This window comes from Oryza sativa, chromosome 1 (assembly GCF_034140825.1).
Source record: "Oryza sativa Japonica Group chromosome 1, ASM3414082v1".
Classification (NCBI taxonomy): Eukaryota; Viridiplantae; Streptophyta; class Magnoliopsida; order Poales; family Poaceae; genus Oryza; species Oryza sativa.
The window spans coordinates 38,955,649-38,971,881 of NC_089035.1; the positions used below are offsets into that span (position 1 = coordinate 38,955,649).

Consider the following 16,233-nt stretch of genomic DNA (forward strand, 5'->3'; position numbering starts at 1 on the left):
GAAAGGCTGGGAGAGAGATAAGGGAGAGAGAAAGACGGGAGGAAGAAGGGAAGGAGAGGAAGGATGACATGTGGGTCCCATAATATATTTTTTTATGAATGACATATGGGTCCCATATTTTTTTATTCTAATGCCACGCGCCACGTAGGACAAAGACTCAGCCAAAACCGCCACGTAGGCGACACTTCAGCCAAAACCACCGAGGGACATTGTTTGCATTGGTTTTGATAATTGTAGGGGTCGATGTATCTGTTTTGTAGTGGGAGGATATGAATCATACTCGGGCGATAGTTGAGGGAGTCAAATTATACTTTTTCTAATCTGATTTCGCTCAATGGCCATGGCCCACGTTTCCACGTGGATAGATGGATTTCTCTACATGGGCCTCCGAGAATTCAAGACAGCAAACTGGCAGACTGGGCTGAATCAATCACGGCCCAAGACAGGCGCGAGTCAACCAAACCACATTTCCCCCGGCCCACGCGCGCGTCCATCAAGGCAAGCGATACCCTCTCCGGGCTCGGAAACGGGAAAGGTAAACGGCGGCGAGACGCCGAGCCAACGACGGCGACGAGAAATCTACGTACGGCGGTTAACCCCCGCCTCACCCCACCCCCACCCCCACCCCCCCCGCCGCCGCGTCGCCTTCCCCGACCAAAAAAACCTAGAGCGCCTTCCTCCCTCTCCGCCTCACTCTCCTCCTCCTCCTCCTCCTCTCAGCCTCCCAAAACCCTAGCTCCCCTCGATCTGATGCCGTGAGCCCGTGGCCTCCCCCAGCCTCGCCATGGAAGACCCCGTGGCTGCCCCTTCCTCCTCCGTCGCGGCGGCGTCGGCGGCGGCCGCGCCTAGGGTTGCGCCGGTGGCGGCCCCGCTCCCTCTCGCCGCGCAGCAGGCGCCAGCCGCCGCGGCGGGGTGCCGGAGGCAGGTCTTCTCCGTGGAGCTCCGGCCCGGGGAGACCACCATCGTGTCGTGGAAGAAGCTGCTCAAGGAGGCGGGCCACGCGGCCGCCTCGCCGCCGCCCGCCGCGCCGGCGGTGGCGGTGGCGGCGTCCGACCCGGCGTTCCCTGCGCTCCCCGGTCAGCCTGGTGCGGTAAGCGCTACCATTACTGCTGCTACTGTCGGTTGGTCAACTGTTGTGTGCCAATAATGCCTGTGCTGATTTAGGTGCTCTTCGTGAGCTGATGTAAATAGATAGATGCGAAGCCTAAATACTAGATCCAGAAGTGGAAAAGTGGAGCTTCTGTGCCTCTTCAGGGCATTAGCTTTGTTAGGTTAGGATAAATGCAGAAAAGCTATTTTTATGTCTCATGAGTAGTGGGTGACTTTATTTTTGGCTGGCTGATTACTGGCGTTCTCGTTTCGGATTTTGAAATGGTTTTATTGTCTCTTCCTGGTACCTTGGGATAACTCTCTGCTCGAAATTATTGCCTAGCTCTTACCGTGCCTAAACCTCTTTCAGGATGGCTGCTGTAGAATAAAATTATGCCATACTCGGTGACATTTTCTGTTGACATTGTAATTTACTATGTTGTTTATGCCATAAAACCTTTACCATTCAATTTTACATGTTTTAGTCAGACCTTGTAGTCTTGTACGTTTGCATAGCAATGAATATAGGTTCTGTATTTGGCACCGAGTTCATCATATCATTTGAAATTTTGAATCAGGTGCATCCTCCAGAAAGTGATCCAAAGGATCCAGCACAACCAAATCGGTTCAATGCTGTTATTGAGAAAATTGAGCGCCTTTACATGGTAAGGACTGCTGTTATTTGACTATGTATTCACCATTCGCTGAGTTCTGATTCTGTATTAAAATTGCCAGGGCAAACATAGTAGTGATGAAGAAGATCTTGATGATGTACCGGATGATGATCAATATGACACTGAAGATTCTTTTATTGACGATGCTGAATTGGTTAGTATTTCTAAGCATATCCAAATTTCATGTCAATATGCCAGTAATAACTCGGGGGCAATTTTATGCTTTAGTTTCTTCTCCCTCTTTTCTGATTGTCTATCAGTGCACTTCTTTTCTTTTTGTTAATGTAATGATGCAGACCACATCAGATAATACCAGTAAGACAAACTCATGATTTACCATCAACACCCACCACATTTTTACTTCTTGTAATACCTTCATGAACTCTCAGTTTATTGTTTTATGGCCCCATTGTTTGGCTTATTGGAATAAGCCAAACAGCATATTTGCAAACGAAAAGTAATTTGTGAATAAAACTTCAATATACGTGTTCTTAGCGATCTAGGAGCAAAGGCTGAAAAATAAACTTCGGCCAAAAAAAAAAAACCAAAATCACCTGTAAGTTTAAGGTTGAAAATTCAAATTTTTTCCAATGAGCATAAGCATAAGCATAAGCGAAAAGATGAGGCCTTTATATAGTTCATATGTCATGTACGATTCGTTGGCATATGGACAGTTGGTTCTTTATCTACACATAGTGTTACCTATATGTCTCGGAAATGGTGGCACTCAAATGTTCACAGCATATTGGGTGATCCCTCACCCCTGTATCATGTACTAATATGACTTGGGTTATGTAGAAGTCAGTGCCAGCTTATATGTATGATAGCATGTGCAAAACTTCCTATCCTTATGGGGTGACACCTTCAAACATATTTTCTGCATTGTCAAATCTGTATTTGTACATATGTTGAGAGTGTGTTGTCATTGTCTCATTGGTGATTGCTTTCATGTTTTTTTATCTTTGCAGGATGAGTATTTTGAAGTCAATAATTTGAGGACTAAGCATGATGGGTATTTTGTTAACAAAGGGAAGCTGGAACAGATGTAAGATTCCTAAAAATCTCTTTAGTTTGGTTGGGGTCAATAGAGGCACAATATTTCTACCCAATCCTCCTGTGCTGATCATCATTGAGGACACCCTGTCACACTCACACCATTCCATTGGATGTTTGATTTTTTTTATTGAGTATGATAATCTTGTTTGATGGGATTTGCAGTGCATTTCTTATTACAAGAAACTTTCATCCTTCAGAGTTTAATACATATTAACAGAAACACATGCATTAATATGTGGCAGCATAGATGTTTTTTTTTCCAAATTAATCGAAGGAGTGGAAAAAATAATAGTAGCACTCTACACATGCTTTACTTGTGTGCAACTGTTCATGCATTGCATATTAATGTATATGCTTGAGTGGATGATATATGCCAATTTGTCTGTGTTTTGCAGTGAAGCTGGTACATCAGCAAATGTTGCACCAAAGAAAAGGAGAAGAAAAGATTCATCAAGTGGTTATATTGAAAACAATCAGGTTGCTCCAGCTGATTATCCGAGCATTGGCAATATGCCTGGAAAATCCGCTGCAAGAAGTGGTGCACATGTTGGGAAGAAATTAACCAGTAGCAACATAGGTTCTTATGGCGAGTATTACCATGATGACAACAGAGTGGTGAAGAATATAACTGGTGCTGGAGTCCACAAAAGGAAATCCATGGATTTTTCCATGGGTTCTGATACTGCAGCATACACGAAGATATCTAGTAAGGATATGCCGTATGCTTCTTCGGAGCTCAATAAAGCTGCAGGACTCCAGCCTACTGATTACACTCATAGGTCAAAAACTGCTGAGGCATATGACTATGCCTATTCAGCATACAGGGATAGGGATACTTCAATGCAACTTGATTTCCAACAAAAAAGAGCCTATACTGGGGAAAATCGAGATCCATCAAACAAAATTCATCGAAAAGAAAAACATGGAATGGGTGAATTTTCCGGCATGGCAACGACTGGTGCACTGTATTCTGGACAAGTAATGGTAAGAGCTATTCTGTTCGTCGCATGACTTGTGCACAAAATGAACATAAATCCTCATGCAGTCTATATATAGCTGTATATTTGACCTGTATGACCTTATAAACATGCATGTTTACTCAATTTTACTCGTATTTCCCAGCAGCCAATCACTTCTAGAGACGGTTCTGGTACCAAACCTAAAGGCACTAGACTTGAGAGAGCTATTCGGGATCTGCAAAAGATTGCTGCTGAATGTGAGTATCACATGGCTTTTCCTTGCTTTATAGCATGGATCACGGAGTAGTTCTGAAAGTAACTTCAGGTACTTGGAATACTTTTGCAGACAGACCACCAGCTATCGATATTAACGAGGTAGATCCAAATGGCCAGGTAGCAGTTAAAAGACGGTTGCCTCCAGAAGTAAAACAAAAACTAGCCAAAGTTGCAAGGCTATCGGTATGTGGTAGCATAACCAAATCTACCTGTGATTCCATTTTATCAAATGTGTGAATTCCATGTGTTTTTATATGTGACTGTTAACAGAATTTTTTCAGCCTTGTATACTTGCTACGGAAATTTATGGTTTATGTACCCAGTATATATGCATCTCTTTTACGCACAATAGTTTTTCTCTAAGAGCGGCATTGGAAGCTACTGGTGTCGCTTAAACTTGTGAATTATGTAAAATACCTAGCCTTTTCTTATTCTCAACTGTAGTTAGTGAGATATTAGTTCATTTGCACTAAGTGCTAGCACTGCACGGTTTGTGAATCGATATCAAGCTACACCAGAACCCGTTTTCCCTTTTGACATTTATGTGCTCAATTTCATGAACCCTGTACTGCCTACCTGCCAGCTTTTAATAGTTCATACTTCTAATACATTTGATCTGTGCAGGCAAACCATGGAAAGATTCAAGAACATGAGTTAATGGATCGCCTCATGGGCATAGTTGGGCATCTTGTGCAGCGAAGGACACTCAGGGTAAATAATGGGAGTAATTAAACATTTCCTTAGTACCTGAAATTTTGCTAGTATAGGATAGTGGTTGCTTATTCTTTTGATTTGACCTTTTGCTTTTTGCATTTTTCAGATTTGATAAAAAAAATAAAACTGCTCTGTTAAAAAGAAATGTTTTTTTAAAAATATTTTAGGTATGAACATGATCTCCAATACATAACATTTCATACCACTTCTCGTAGTAACTTGTTGGCAATCGCTCAAACTACATGTCCATGAGATTGCACTCTCTGTTTGGTTGGTCCGTCTGATCTGTGTGTTTTTTTGTTTTGTTTTAAAAGAGAAACATGAAAGAAATGGTAGAATCAGGTCTGTCCGCTAAACAAGAGAAGGCTGATAAATTCCAACGTGTAAAAATGGAGATCAATGAAATGATCAAATCGCGTGTGGCTGCCAAGGCCAAGGTAAATGGAAGCAGGATGTTTCGATGGTAATTGGAGTCGCATCCTTCTTTAACACTTCTGATTATAGATGTCATGTTTTATACATGCCACCAGGTCAATGAACACCACAGTGGATCAGCTGATGATTTTCAGATTGCGAATGATGAAAAAAGATATTTAAAAGGAAAGTCTGTAATGGATGCTGCTTTGGAGGACAGGATCTGTGATCTGTATGATCTGTACGTTGAGGTATAAGCATGTAGATATATTATGTTTTTCAAGGTTCTATTGGTCTTATCATTTTGATGTTGGTGGAAATAAATATACAAGTATATGTGGTTTTTACTCTTCATAACTTTTAGTAGCTAAACAAGTAGCAGATTTGCTTTAGAACAAAGCTGATTTCAGTGACATACCAGCTTTGCCCCTCTTTTTAACTTGTTTGGTTTCGTCTGTAAATGTACATCTATCTGCATACTTGTTACTTTGTCAGGGTATGGACGAAGATAAGGGCCCTCAAAGCAGGAAGTTATATGTGGAGGTAATTGCCCTGACTATTTATATTTGTTAACAGCTAGAAGGACCATTATGATGTCTGTTGAAAGAACTCGTGATACTTTTACCAGATCTTTTCTCTCTTTACGAGATTCCTTTCCTTCCGCATTGTGATTCAGAACTTGTGTAACTGTTGATGTTTTGACCCTTGTCATTACTTATTGACCTCTATGCTTTTCCATGTCAGAATTATATTTTGCTTAGTTGAGCCCAATTGCCTGGTCTCCCCTTAATATTACACGTATATTTAAAAATCAAATTTGACAAATTAATTGCCGTGCTGCTTCCACTTGTTATCCAGTTTTTCTTCCTTTAACTGTTTGTAGATGTAATTTTAAGCTGGGTGTTTATTTGCTTGCATTTCTATACACTATAAGTAGTTAAGCGGATTGTTCTTTTGGTTGAGATATCATTTCTAGCTGTACTATTTATCTTAGGGCCCTTTATCTTATGGTGCTCTGCATGTCTTTATATGCCTATATTGGTTGTGCCAGCTGGCGGAGTTGTGGCCTGAAGGTTCCATGGATAATGTCGGAATCAAAGATGCAATTAATAGATCGAAGGAGCGAAGGAGATCATTATACAACCAGCAGAAGGTCATCAGTCCTTTCCCTTTTTCTTAAAAAAATGCATGCCTGTCTATAGATTGAAGTTATCTTGTGATAGTATGAAACATTATGTCAATTGTCACATGGCAATTGAATAGTTCATGCAACTCTTGCTGCAAAGTCATTTTTTGGACGAATAACCCCTTAAATGTTTTTTTATAAAAAATACATGCACATGATGTAACTCATTATTTTCTATTCTTAATTAATCCAGGTTCGCAACGAGGAGAGAATGAAGAGAAAAAGGTTGGCTGCGGCAGCTAAACTGCAAGATGGCTACCCTGTTGTAATGCAAAGCGCACTGATCCAGCAAGTGGCACAACCACCCATAACAAACCCTGTCGCCACATACCCTGTGACTGACCAGGGATCAAAAAGTTTTGACAGAGTTCGTGAAATAAGTGCGAGTGCAAATCCTGACGACATCAACCGGAACACTGGCGAGATGAAGAAGAAAAAAAGAAAACCAGAATCTGACCTTGTAGATACACAAGCTAACGCCATGAAGGGCCCCTCTCAGCATGTAGAGAAGAACAAGCCTCCTAAGCGTGCTGATGAGGCAGTTGAAACCGTGCTTTGTCTCCCGTTCTATGACCAACAACCGAGCTGATTGTTTTGGTGTATGCATTGATGAAATTTCAATCCTCCTAGGCGCTTGTCGGATGCTGTAACAAATACCCTTGTGGAGAGGATGCCATTGGTCCTTCGTAATTTTTATGATCTATATAGTTCCTTTTCCAGCCACAGCATTGGTTGTACAGTGTTGGACTGTGTTTTCGTTCATGATCGGCATACATATACTCTAGTGTCATAGAACTAACCTTGTGATTTCTCTTGCCCATCTCCCAGGGATGAACCGGTGCCATGGGCCTTTGACGCAAGCGTCATGCCCTGCAATGGGCCGAGCCCAGTGAACGTGAAGTCCAAGTGGTCTGGCTCACCATCCAAAACTGGCCCGTCACATATTGTTAAACTCGAATGAACAATACGCTGGCCCCCTCGCCTACGGTACAACTCGTGTGCCGTTCTTAATTTACTTCCTGGCTATGGCGTTGTTTGGATCCTCCAAGTTATTAAGTTATTAAATAGTCCTTCGGAATATTGCTATTTAGAAGTATTAAACGTAGATTACCGACAAAACCGATTCCATAACCCTTAAGCTATTTTGCGAGACGAATCTAATGATGTATATTAATCCATAATTAGCGGCTGATTACTGTAGCATCACTGTAGCAAATCATGGATTAATATACCTCGTTAGATTCGTCTCGCAAAATAGCCTAGGGGTTATAGAATGGGTTTTGGCAGCAATTTACGTTTAATACTCCTAAATAGCAAGATTCCAGAGGGCTATTTAATAGCCCTCCAGATCCAAACAGGGCCTGTAACTGTTTTTCACAGTGCTATTTTTGTAGCTTTAATTTCTCAACGGCTGGTTGATTGACGCTCATTATGTGTACCAGGTGTGCTGCAGAATATGCATGCTGTTTTATGGTAGCCTTTTGTTAGTTTCTGCCAATTATCTTTTACCAGCATTTTGTCCCTTATAGCTCAATAAAGCGCCACCTTCAGTTTTGATCAGATTTGTCACTGCCTGAATCTTTAAGTCAAAAGGACAGCTTGAGACGTAGGTTTTCTAGCCGTTAGGTCCAAGTTTTTTGTTGGGCTCCAGTTGTCAGTGCTGGCACGGCATAAATAAGAAACTAAAAATATGGTCGAAAAGGGAAAAAGAGGGGAAAAGGAACTTTACAACTTCTAAGCCATCTTGTTAGTAAATATATTATCTTGCTTTCTACGTTTGTCACAAATCAAAGGTGCTGATCATATTTCCTCGTCAACTCTCTTGAGATAGTAGGCATTTATGTAGATTAATGGAGCATTAATAGGAAAATCTGTGAGATTTTTTTTACTGGATATTAAATCTCTAAGAACCAAGAAACAAGTATATGTCATAATGAGATATTGCTGGCACATGTAGCCAATGCCATAATTGTAGTGGATATGATTTTGGTGTTAGCATGGTGGGAACTTGGAACACGGCCCAGATCAGATTTTCTCACCGGCTCTCTTCAAATAGTAGGCATTTATTTAGAGATATCAATAGGAGGCAGAGAAGGAAAAACAATATTTGAAATGAGCCAAGAAACAAATAAATGCCATAAAGACTAGCGTTCTGTATTTAAGTTTCCAGTTGTTTCTATTTTGTCTCGAAGTTGAAGGTTGAGTCAAGCCTGGAATACTTTTAAGTTGCCATAATTTTTTTACATCTGGACACCACCCCTCTTCTCTCTTTGAATCCACAATTCTATCAAGCCCGTATTTTTTCCTCTCCTTTGGCTCCTCTGTTTTCCTTCCGTGGACCCAAAAGTTGATTAAAATCCACTCTCCCCATCCTTAGCCATAGCTTGTGTTGGTTGCTCTACCTCTTGCCCTTTCAAGCTTTCTTCCTCCCTTGTTTTGTGAAGGCTATTGAAGTTGTTGGGTGTGTCTTGCTTATTTGATTTCTTTCACTCTTTAGATTACTATATTTTGGTTTCTAACTTTTGGCCCTTTGGGTGCATTGCTATTGTAGGATTCTTGACAAAAGCACCTAGAGAAGTTGATGGCAGGTGAAAATGGAAACATGCAGGAGAGGTACCATTCTCAGATCTGCTCTAAGATGCCCCTGATCACCTACAAGAGGCGCAAACAACATGAGCAACTGGTATAATATATTATTAATATCCCCTCTTTTGTTTAGCTAGTATAGGCTAATGGGTTATATGTCATTTTTACAATATTTGTTTGAGTGCCTATAATTTATACATGTCATATTCATGAAAAGATGTCAACTATTTACACAATATTTGTTTTTTATAAAAATAATATGCTAGCAAAAACATAAAACAAGCTTATGTTGTCGCATTTATAGTAAGCGTTGGTCTTTTTTTGACCATTCTATGCTATTTTTATAAATTAACTCATAGGGATAAAATATGATAGATACCATTGCGAGATCTGTCTGTAGATGATAGGAGTATTTGTAACTTTTGTACTACTTGGCTCAACTATTGATTGCCATGATTATGTAATATGGAGCATAGACTATATAGCATATATCCTCAAATGTAGTAAATGTTTTAACTAAAAACTGGTAATCATGAGAAGGTTATCTTTATAACAAAACACTAGGTGGTTTCTATTTCAAAATATATAAAAACCATCATTTATGGAAAAATAGTAATGCTAGGAAAGTAGATTAGCACCACTCCCTAATTGGTAAATGCTCTTGATCTTGAAGCCCATAATAAAATGGAAGAATTCATTAATTCTTATCCTTTATTGTCTTCCTTACATATTAGTACTACACATAGATTAAATAATCTCCTTAAGGAAATATATTACATAATGTTAATGTTATACACCACTAATTTGAGGCTTACAATATAAGCAACCTTTTATCCCAAAACATTTTTATCTTGTATATAATCATTTTGCAACTCACTTTTCTCACCAATGATATTTTCCAAAATTTGCTCTTATATGTGTGGACAGAGGTAGTACATCACTTTCTACTCCCATTGCAGTATCCTTCCTCGTCATTTTCCTTTGCTTGTCTAGTTGTACGTACACCTACCTCAATATGTCTAGGTATAGAAATAGGCTACGATTACCGAACCAACGGCAAATTTACTTATTAAGGACCATGCCTGGTGCAGTTTTATTCACCTCGAGCCCATTTTGATGGCAATCACCCATCGACCGAGCTTAGTTGGCCTGAGGATCATTACACCACTATTACCCTCACCGGGCTCAAAAGCATTAATTGGCACATTTATGCTCCTATCTTCATTGTACTATTCTAGAAAAACACTTATTTTCTTTTTTCGAGGGAACGGGCAGGGATCTCCTACATTTCACTAAAGAAGAAGAGAGTTGATCCACTTTATAAGGAAAATCATACCCAAAAACTTACAGTATCACGGTTAATTTATGGGAAATCGATGAAAACCCTGGCATCGACACGCTAAACCTAAGAACAACAATCCAACAAGGGGAAAACTTCTAAAACAAAGCCTTCCAGAAGGACATGCCGACAGAATGACGACATCGCCTGATCCAAACGTATCAAGGTTTTCACCCGAAGAGATCTCTTGAAGTGGAGTTGAATGAGAGCTCCATAGCAACGCCTTCAAGAAGAACAACACATGAAGGCATCGCTGTCGTTAGCACCGACAAGCCGAGAAAGGCTATCGCCTTGGAGTCCCATCCAACCAAAGCGTCCACAACGGAAGCCACCAAATGTCGCCAGCACACTGAAGCTACATGCACTATTGCACACCGCAACTACCTGCACAACGGCCATTGCCATGATGATCTGTGTCGCCACCTAGCTGGACTGATGAAGCTCCACGTCGAGCCAAGGAGCCAGACCGTCACCGCCACCAGTCGAGCACCAGCTGCCAGTCCCCTCACGAAGACCAACCATATCACCTGTATCTGGATCTACAAAAAAAGATAAAAGGAAAAGGGAGAGGAAATGAGGGGATGGAAGAGTTGGGGAGGAAGGAAGGGGATGGGGAGGGAGGTGCTGCCGCCGCCGGTACCGTCGTCGCTGGTGGCCACGCTAACGGTGGCGAGTCAAGGTGGAACCAGAGAAAATGAGGAAGGGAAAGGAAGAGGGAAGGAGTAAGGGAGGATAGGGTGGAAGACGCCATCATTGCCATCGCCGATGTCGACTTGAGCAGGATGCGGTGGGGAAGCTTCCGCTCAAGGCTGTTTCGCCTCTTATGTCGCCAAGGGATAGCGGCACGGGAGTCCTTACAAAATCTGAATCCAAGTTGGATCAAAATCACTTATTATACGCATTCCATTTTCGTCCCAACCTTCTCAATCTGGCTTTGTGCACATTATTTTCTCTCTCCATATTGATCCTCTCAACCACTCCAACTCCAACCCCATCCAGTACTCCCACATGTATCATGACAATGATTCCTTAGGCCAGGGTCCCAAGAAGCCAAAGGGTCGTGAGCCAGAAGCCCAAGCATCATGCAAGGCAAGCACATGCCTGCAAGCAATAAGCCATTCAAGGGCATTGCAAGCATGAAAGTGTGGGCTAAGAAGATAATTGCAGGACTGATGCTTGGGTTGGAAACAATGATGGTGGTGGCGTCCCAATTTGACCTTCATGTCACGACCACCGAGACCAATTTGAATCTCTCCTGGGTATGCATGCCCTAATTTTTCTCATTTCTCGGTGCTGCCAAGTGGCGAAATAGTTTGTTGGGGCATCGATAACCTGATGATGAATGGAACGATGCAAATTTATGCCCCTAGGCTAGGCCGGTGATTACGGATGGCAATGGGGCCACAAACCCCAATCCCCGGTGGGGAATACATCTATTAGGGGCTCTAAATAAACCCTAGGTCACACGGTCGGATCTCACACTGTGTTCGCTGGGGTCTTCCTCCCTAGATCCAGATCGAGAAATCGAGCCACCACCAGCGAGCTCGGCCTCCCTGCCATGCGCTTGCGACGCGAGCTTGGGCTTTTGAGCGTGACATCGCATCCACACCTCCAAGCCGTGTTGTCGAGCTCTCGTCGTCCATGCTGCATCGCCTTCTCCAAGTAGGGCTTCCGCGCCGCTTTGTTGTTTCCAAGGTACGAGCAGACCTCCGAACCACATCACCGTCAACAAGGGAGCAAGCAGCCTCACTTCAACACCGCCATCGTCACTCCTAGTCGTCGCCACCTCAAGCCAACTGCCACAGCCTACTCTTGTCATGGTTGCCACGAGGCCATGGGCTTGTGTAATCATGCTAATTATTGTTTGCTTCTAGAGACAGATTATGGTGAAGTTTGGTGTTCATTAACTCATTTGGCTAAGTCTTGTTGTCTTAATCACGGTTAAATGGCCAATATTCTACCTGTAAAGCTTGAATATTATGAATTGCTTCCTTGTATCCACTATTTTATGAGATATCATTGTTGGGTGTGGGCACCCGATGGGTGGCCTGTACCCGCACGGGAGTGGGGATGAGGGCAAACCCTCCCTCGTGTGCGGAGATGGGGATGGGGATGAGATAACTTTTTTGCTACGCGGACAGGGACGAGGTGGCACAACCCAATTGGGGCAGCCCCATTGCCATCCCTACTGGTGACGGAGTTCGAGGGAGAGGTGAACTTTTAATGTAAGGTCTTGATGATAGGGAAAGAGTACCTTTGCCCTTCTTTACTAAGACACCTTCCTAAAATGATCTAGGATCTTTCCATGTATTGACGATATTTATCTTGTATTTTTTTTATCCCATAGAGCAAGACAACAAATGCGCATCACACTGATGGACATGTTTTAAGTGTCCATTTAATTGGAATTACAATTGGTGTCATTTGGGTAGGCCTAAGCATATGTTAGGTTGAGTCGTGGAGAACCATTTAATGATCAAACACCCTTTGAGGCAATGGAGAATGCTCAAAGGTGATGTGGCCTTAACATCGATCCACGTGGGGGACCATCATGCCATAAACTCGGTCTATATCATGTAATAGGATCAATTCATTTTCTCAATTGATCTCTCGGTGCACATTCTCCCAATCAAATCATAGCATGTACGTCTTGAGGTCAAGCTCTCTTACTCTATTCATCTCCCACCTTTATAATTGTTTTTTCCATGGTGTAATGAAGGTTTTCCAGACCTTTTAGGTTTTCGTTGTTAAGTATGAATGGAAACATGGTATATTAATGGAACTTAGGCAAGGATTGAACAAATTAACACTTTATCATGTATATATATATATATATATATATATATATATATATATATATATATATATATATATATATATATATATATATATATATATATATATATATATATATATATATATATATATATATATATATATATATATATATATATATATATATATATATATATATATATATATATATATATATATATATATATATATATATATATATATGCTCTTATACCACACCAATCTCAACCACTCCTACCACTGCTCTACCACTATTGTCTGCCACCTTCATATCCTCGATGTTTATCTTACTCACCTATCACGCAGCCACTTGAACATATCTTAGGAACTTATGATTCATAATAGATATCTAATATTCTCTTTACCTAAGCATGGAATAAGGTGCAATATGCAACATGATGAACTTAATCTACGTCATAGGTCATTCTCATCTTGTATCACAATCCATCCATCCAGTTATCTAGGCGTGTAGTTTTTCTACCAATGATGCCCTTGTAATGAGTAAATACCCTCCACCTACTCCCTCCATCCTTATTGTAATTCTAAGTGTTGGCACATGCAGCTAGACCGTGCGTATTTGTTTAAATACCCTGTTGTGTGTTATGTAACCATGCACACTTATCATTTGAGCAAAATTTTATGCACGAGCAAAACAACAAAAGCAAGTGGAATTCATATTTTTGGTTCATTGTCTATAGTATTAGGAATCACCTCACTATTGCATTCCTCATTATGCATGTCCTCATCGGTGAGGACTTTCTGTCCTTGGTTTTGGAGTCTTTGACTATCTCATATACAACATCAATGAAGTCTTAGCACCTTGTCCATGTAATCTTCTATCTTCATTAATTTAGATGTTCTTTCAATCAAACCTTTAATATGTTCCTATGTGTGCATGCAAGTTCATACTTAATGCACTTCTTGTGGACATCACATACAAGTAAATGTTATGCACAACACAAGAAAATATAACCACTTACTAATTGGTTCCTTATTGTCGCTCTTTACTTTGTTCATGGAGCAAGGAACCACCTCATTGATTGATTCCTTGTCATCCTTTTTTTTTCTCGAGTCAAGAACAATCCCACTAATATGTATATCCTTTTTTGATGAGAAAGTTCTGGACTCCACCACTTGGCTACAAAGGTAGAGTTCTAATATGTATATCGTCATTCTCATTCGTGGGAATCAAGAACAATCTCACTAATATGTATATCCTTACGCAGGGAGGATTATACCTTTATTTCTTTTGACATTGTCATTTCAAATGAGTGTCCTAGAGCTAGCTATATATGCATGTGTGCACAAGGCACAAACTTATTGAGCTCTTGTACTAGTGATCCACCATATAAAGGGACTTCCATACCACATTTAACAGAACCCCCTCCTCATCCCAAACTCGTTTTGGACATCCCAGATCACGTCGACATTCGTGTGTGAACAATAGCATTATCATATTTCCTCCCTCTCTCTCTCTCCTCTCAGCGATGCACGTGAACTCGCATGATTGACTCCCACTTGATGCCACCGCCGGAAGCCACCAGCAGCGTCGGTGAGCCCCCAAGCCATTGTCCTCCCCCTACTGAAGTCAGGTGATGACAAGTGTGCCAGCCCCACCATCTTAATCATATCCAACGGCTCCCGTTGCTGGACAAACCACCACACGATCACCTCCTAACCGGTCGAGATCCCATGCCCCGTTACCAACACTATCTTATTGCATGTTCGAACCACTACCCACCACTAGCTAGGTGGCTGCTGTTGATGCGAAAAACACACACTGGCCTGGGAGATCTGCTTAGCTCTAGTGCAAGTCTGAATCTTGGTGAGGTGCGGGCATGTCAGTCAGTTTGATCCTGCAACTGACAAGATATGTAAACAATAGATCAAATAGTTGATCGGCTGACAAGCCGATGTAGTAATTCCAGCCGATGCCGATAGGGTTTTGAGCTATCGGCTATGTGTTTGATGTGGAGTCTGACACTTGATGTAAATAAAGGCAATCGGCTAATGATAATGTAATAAAACAATATAATCCAATAGAAACCAATCAGCTAACAATGAGATGATAGAACAAGCATTGATCCGAAGGTTAAAGCATACATCGGTTAGAGGTCCGATGTCATAAAATCCACAAGATTAGATTAAACGGTAAAGTCTTTGTTATCATCGGCTAAATCCAACTTATATGCGATCCTTGTAAGCCGATGCAACGTCCAGACAACTCATCGGATGAAACCCTTATTGGCAGTCAACAAGTAGGCTAGAGATTATGGTTCTAAGAATGACTTAGTAGATCAAACTTAACTGATGCAGCACTAAGTATGAAGAGAAACATAATATCTAGAAAATCAAGCCCTTGACTGAGTTTTCAGGGTGGTAGATGTCTAAACTAATCTAATCTAGCAACATGATTTAGCCGATACCGACAGAAACCCTAAAACGAGAAGCAACCGATAGAGTTAAATTGATATGCTAAGACTAGATTAATAGACACATATGATAAATAGGTAGGCAAATATATCAGCCGAACCAGAGCAATTCAAGAGGTCAAATGCACTGATGCAGCCTTCAACGATGCCGATGGAGCCAATACAATTGCCAGGGCCGGCAGAACGTAGGACTTACCTCTTCGCCGGAGATTGAACTGAACTGATGCAGCCCTATGTCAGGTGCCAAATTCTGTCGGTTGATAAGTAAAACCTCAAAAAAGAGGGTGGCGATGCGTCGAGAGTAGTTGCATTGATCGAGAGATAGTTTACAATGACCCCGGGTGTACATATTTATACCCATGGGTAGATACTAGTCCTTTTAGGACAAGAAAGAAACTTTCCTAAAGATAAAAAGAAAACATAAAGTCCTTATCGGACACTAAACACACTTTCCTAAAGATATAAGGAAACTAACAAATTATTCCTAATTAATAGATAACTTGCCATGCCGCATCCTCTTTGAACTCGGTCACTTCTGGATAGAGGTGGGCATTTGGTCTACCCGAGAAATTCAGTTCGGTTCTTCGGTCTTTTGGAAAATTCGGTCTTCAGAATCACAAGACCGACCGGTCTTCAAGAAAACTCAAGACCGAGTGCTTCGGTCTTCGGTTAGTTCTGTTCGGTCTCGGTCATA

The 16,233-nt window shown here is 41.4% G+C and overlaps 1 protein-coding gene and 1 long non-coding RNA gene across 3 annotated transcripts; both read left to right on the forward strand.

The window, feature by feature from the left end:
• Window positions 1-523: 523 nt before the first annotated feature.
• LOC4325002 (ubinuclein-1) lies at window positions 524-7,091 on the forward strand. Of its 2 annotated transcripts, none has more exons than XM_015766634.3 (13): window positions 524-1,090; window positions 1,668-1,754; window positions 1,825-1,917; window positions 2,732-2,808; window positions 3,215-3,803; window positions 3,942-4,035; window positions 4,125-4,237; window positions 4,679-4,765; window positions 5,083-5,205; window positions 5,299-5,433; window positions 5,678-5,725; window positions 6,234-6,335; window positions 6,562-7,091. In XM_015766634.3, exons 1-13 carry the CDS (start codon window positions 785-787, stop codon window positions 6,955-6,957), a joined length of 2,250 nt encoding a protein of 749 aa, XP_015622120.1. In that variant the 5' UTR covers window positions 524-784; the 3' UTR covers window positions 6,958-7,091. The 2 variants fall into 2 exon arrangements, with proteins under 2 accessions (XP_015622120.1, XP_015622121.1); XM_015766635.3 differs by having other exon boundaries at window positions 3,945-4,035.
• Window positions 7,092-8,687: 1,596 nt separating this feature from the next.
• LOC136354780 (uncharacterized) lies at window positions 8,688-9,477 on the forward strand. The gene is made up of 2 exons (XR_010738531.1): window positions 8,688-8,829; window positions 8,920-9,477. It is a non-coding gene; the product is annotated as an uncharacterized lncRNA (long non-coding RNA).
• Window positions 9,478-16,233: the final 6,756 nt, after the last annotated feature.

Bases quoted from the DNA above. Each gene is read 5' to 3' on its own strand.
- LOC4325002 (XM_015766634.3), top strand. From the start codon at position 785: ATGGAAGACCCCGTGGCTGCCCCTTCCTCCTCCGTCGCGGCGGCGTCG. The intron at 4,766-5,082 runs GTAAATAATGGG...TTGTTTTAAAAG, and splicing joins TGCAGCGAAGGACACTCAGG to AGAAACATGAAAGAAATGGT. The intron at 5,726-6,233 runs GTAATTGCCCTG...TGGTTGTGCCAG, and splicing joins GCAGGAAGTTATATGTGGAG to CTGGCGGAGTTGTGGCCTGA.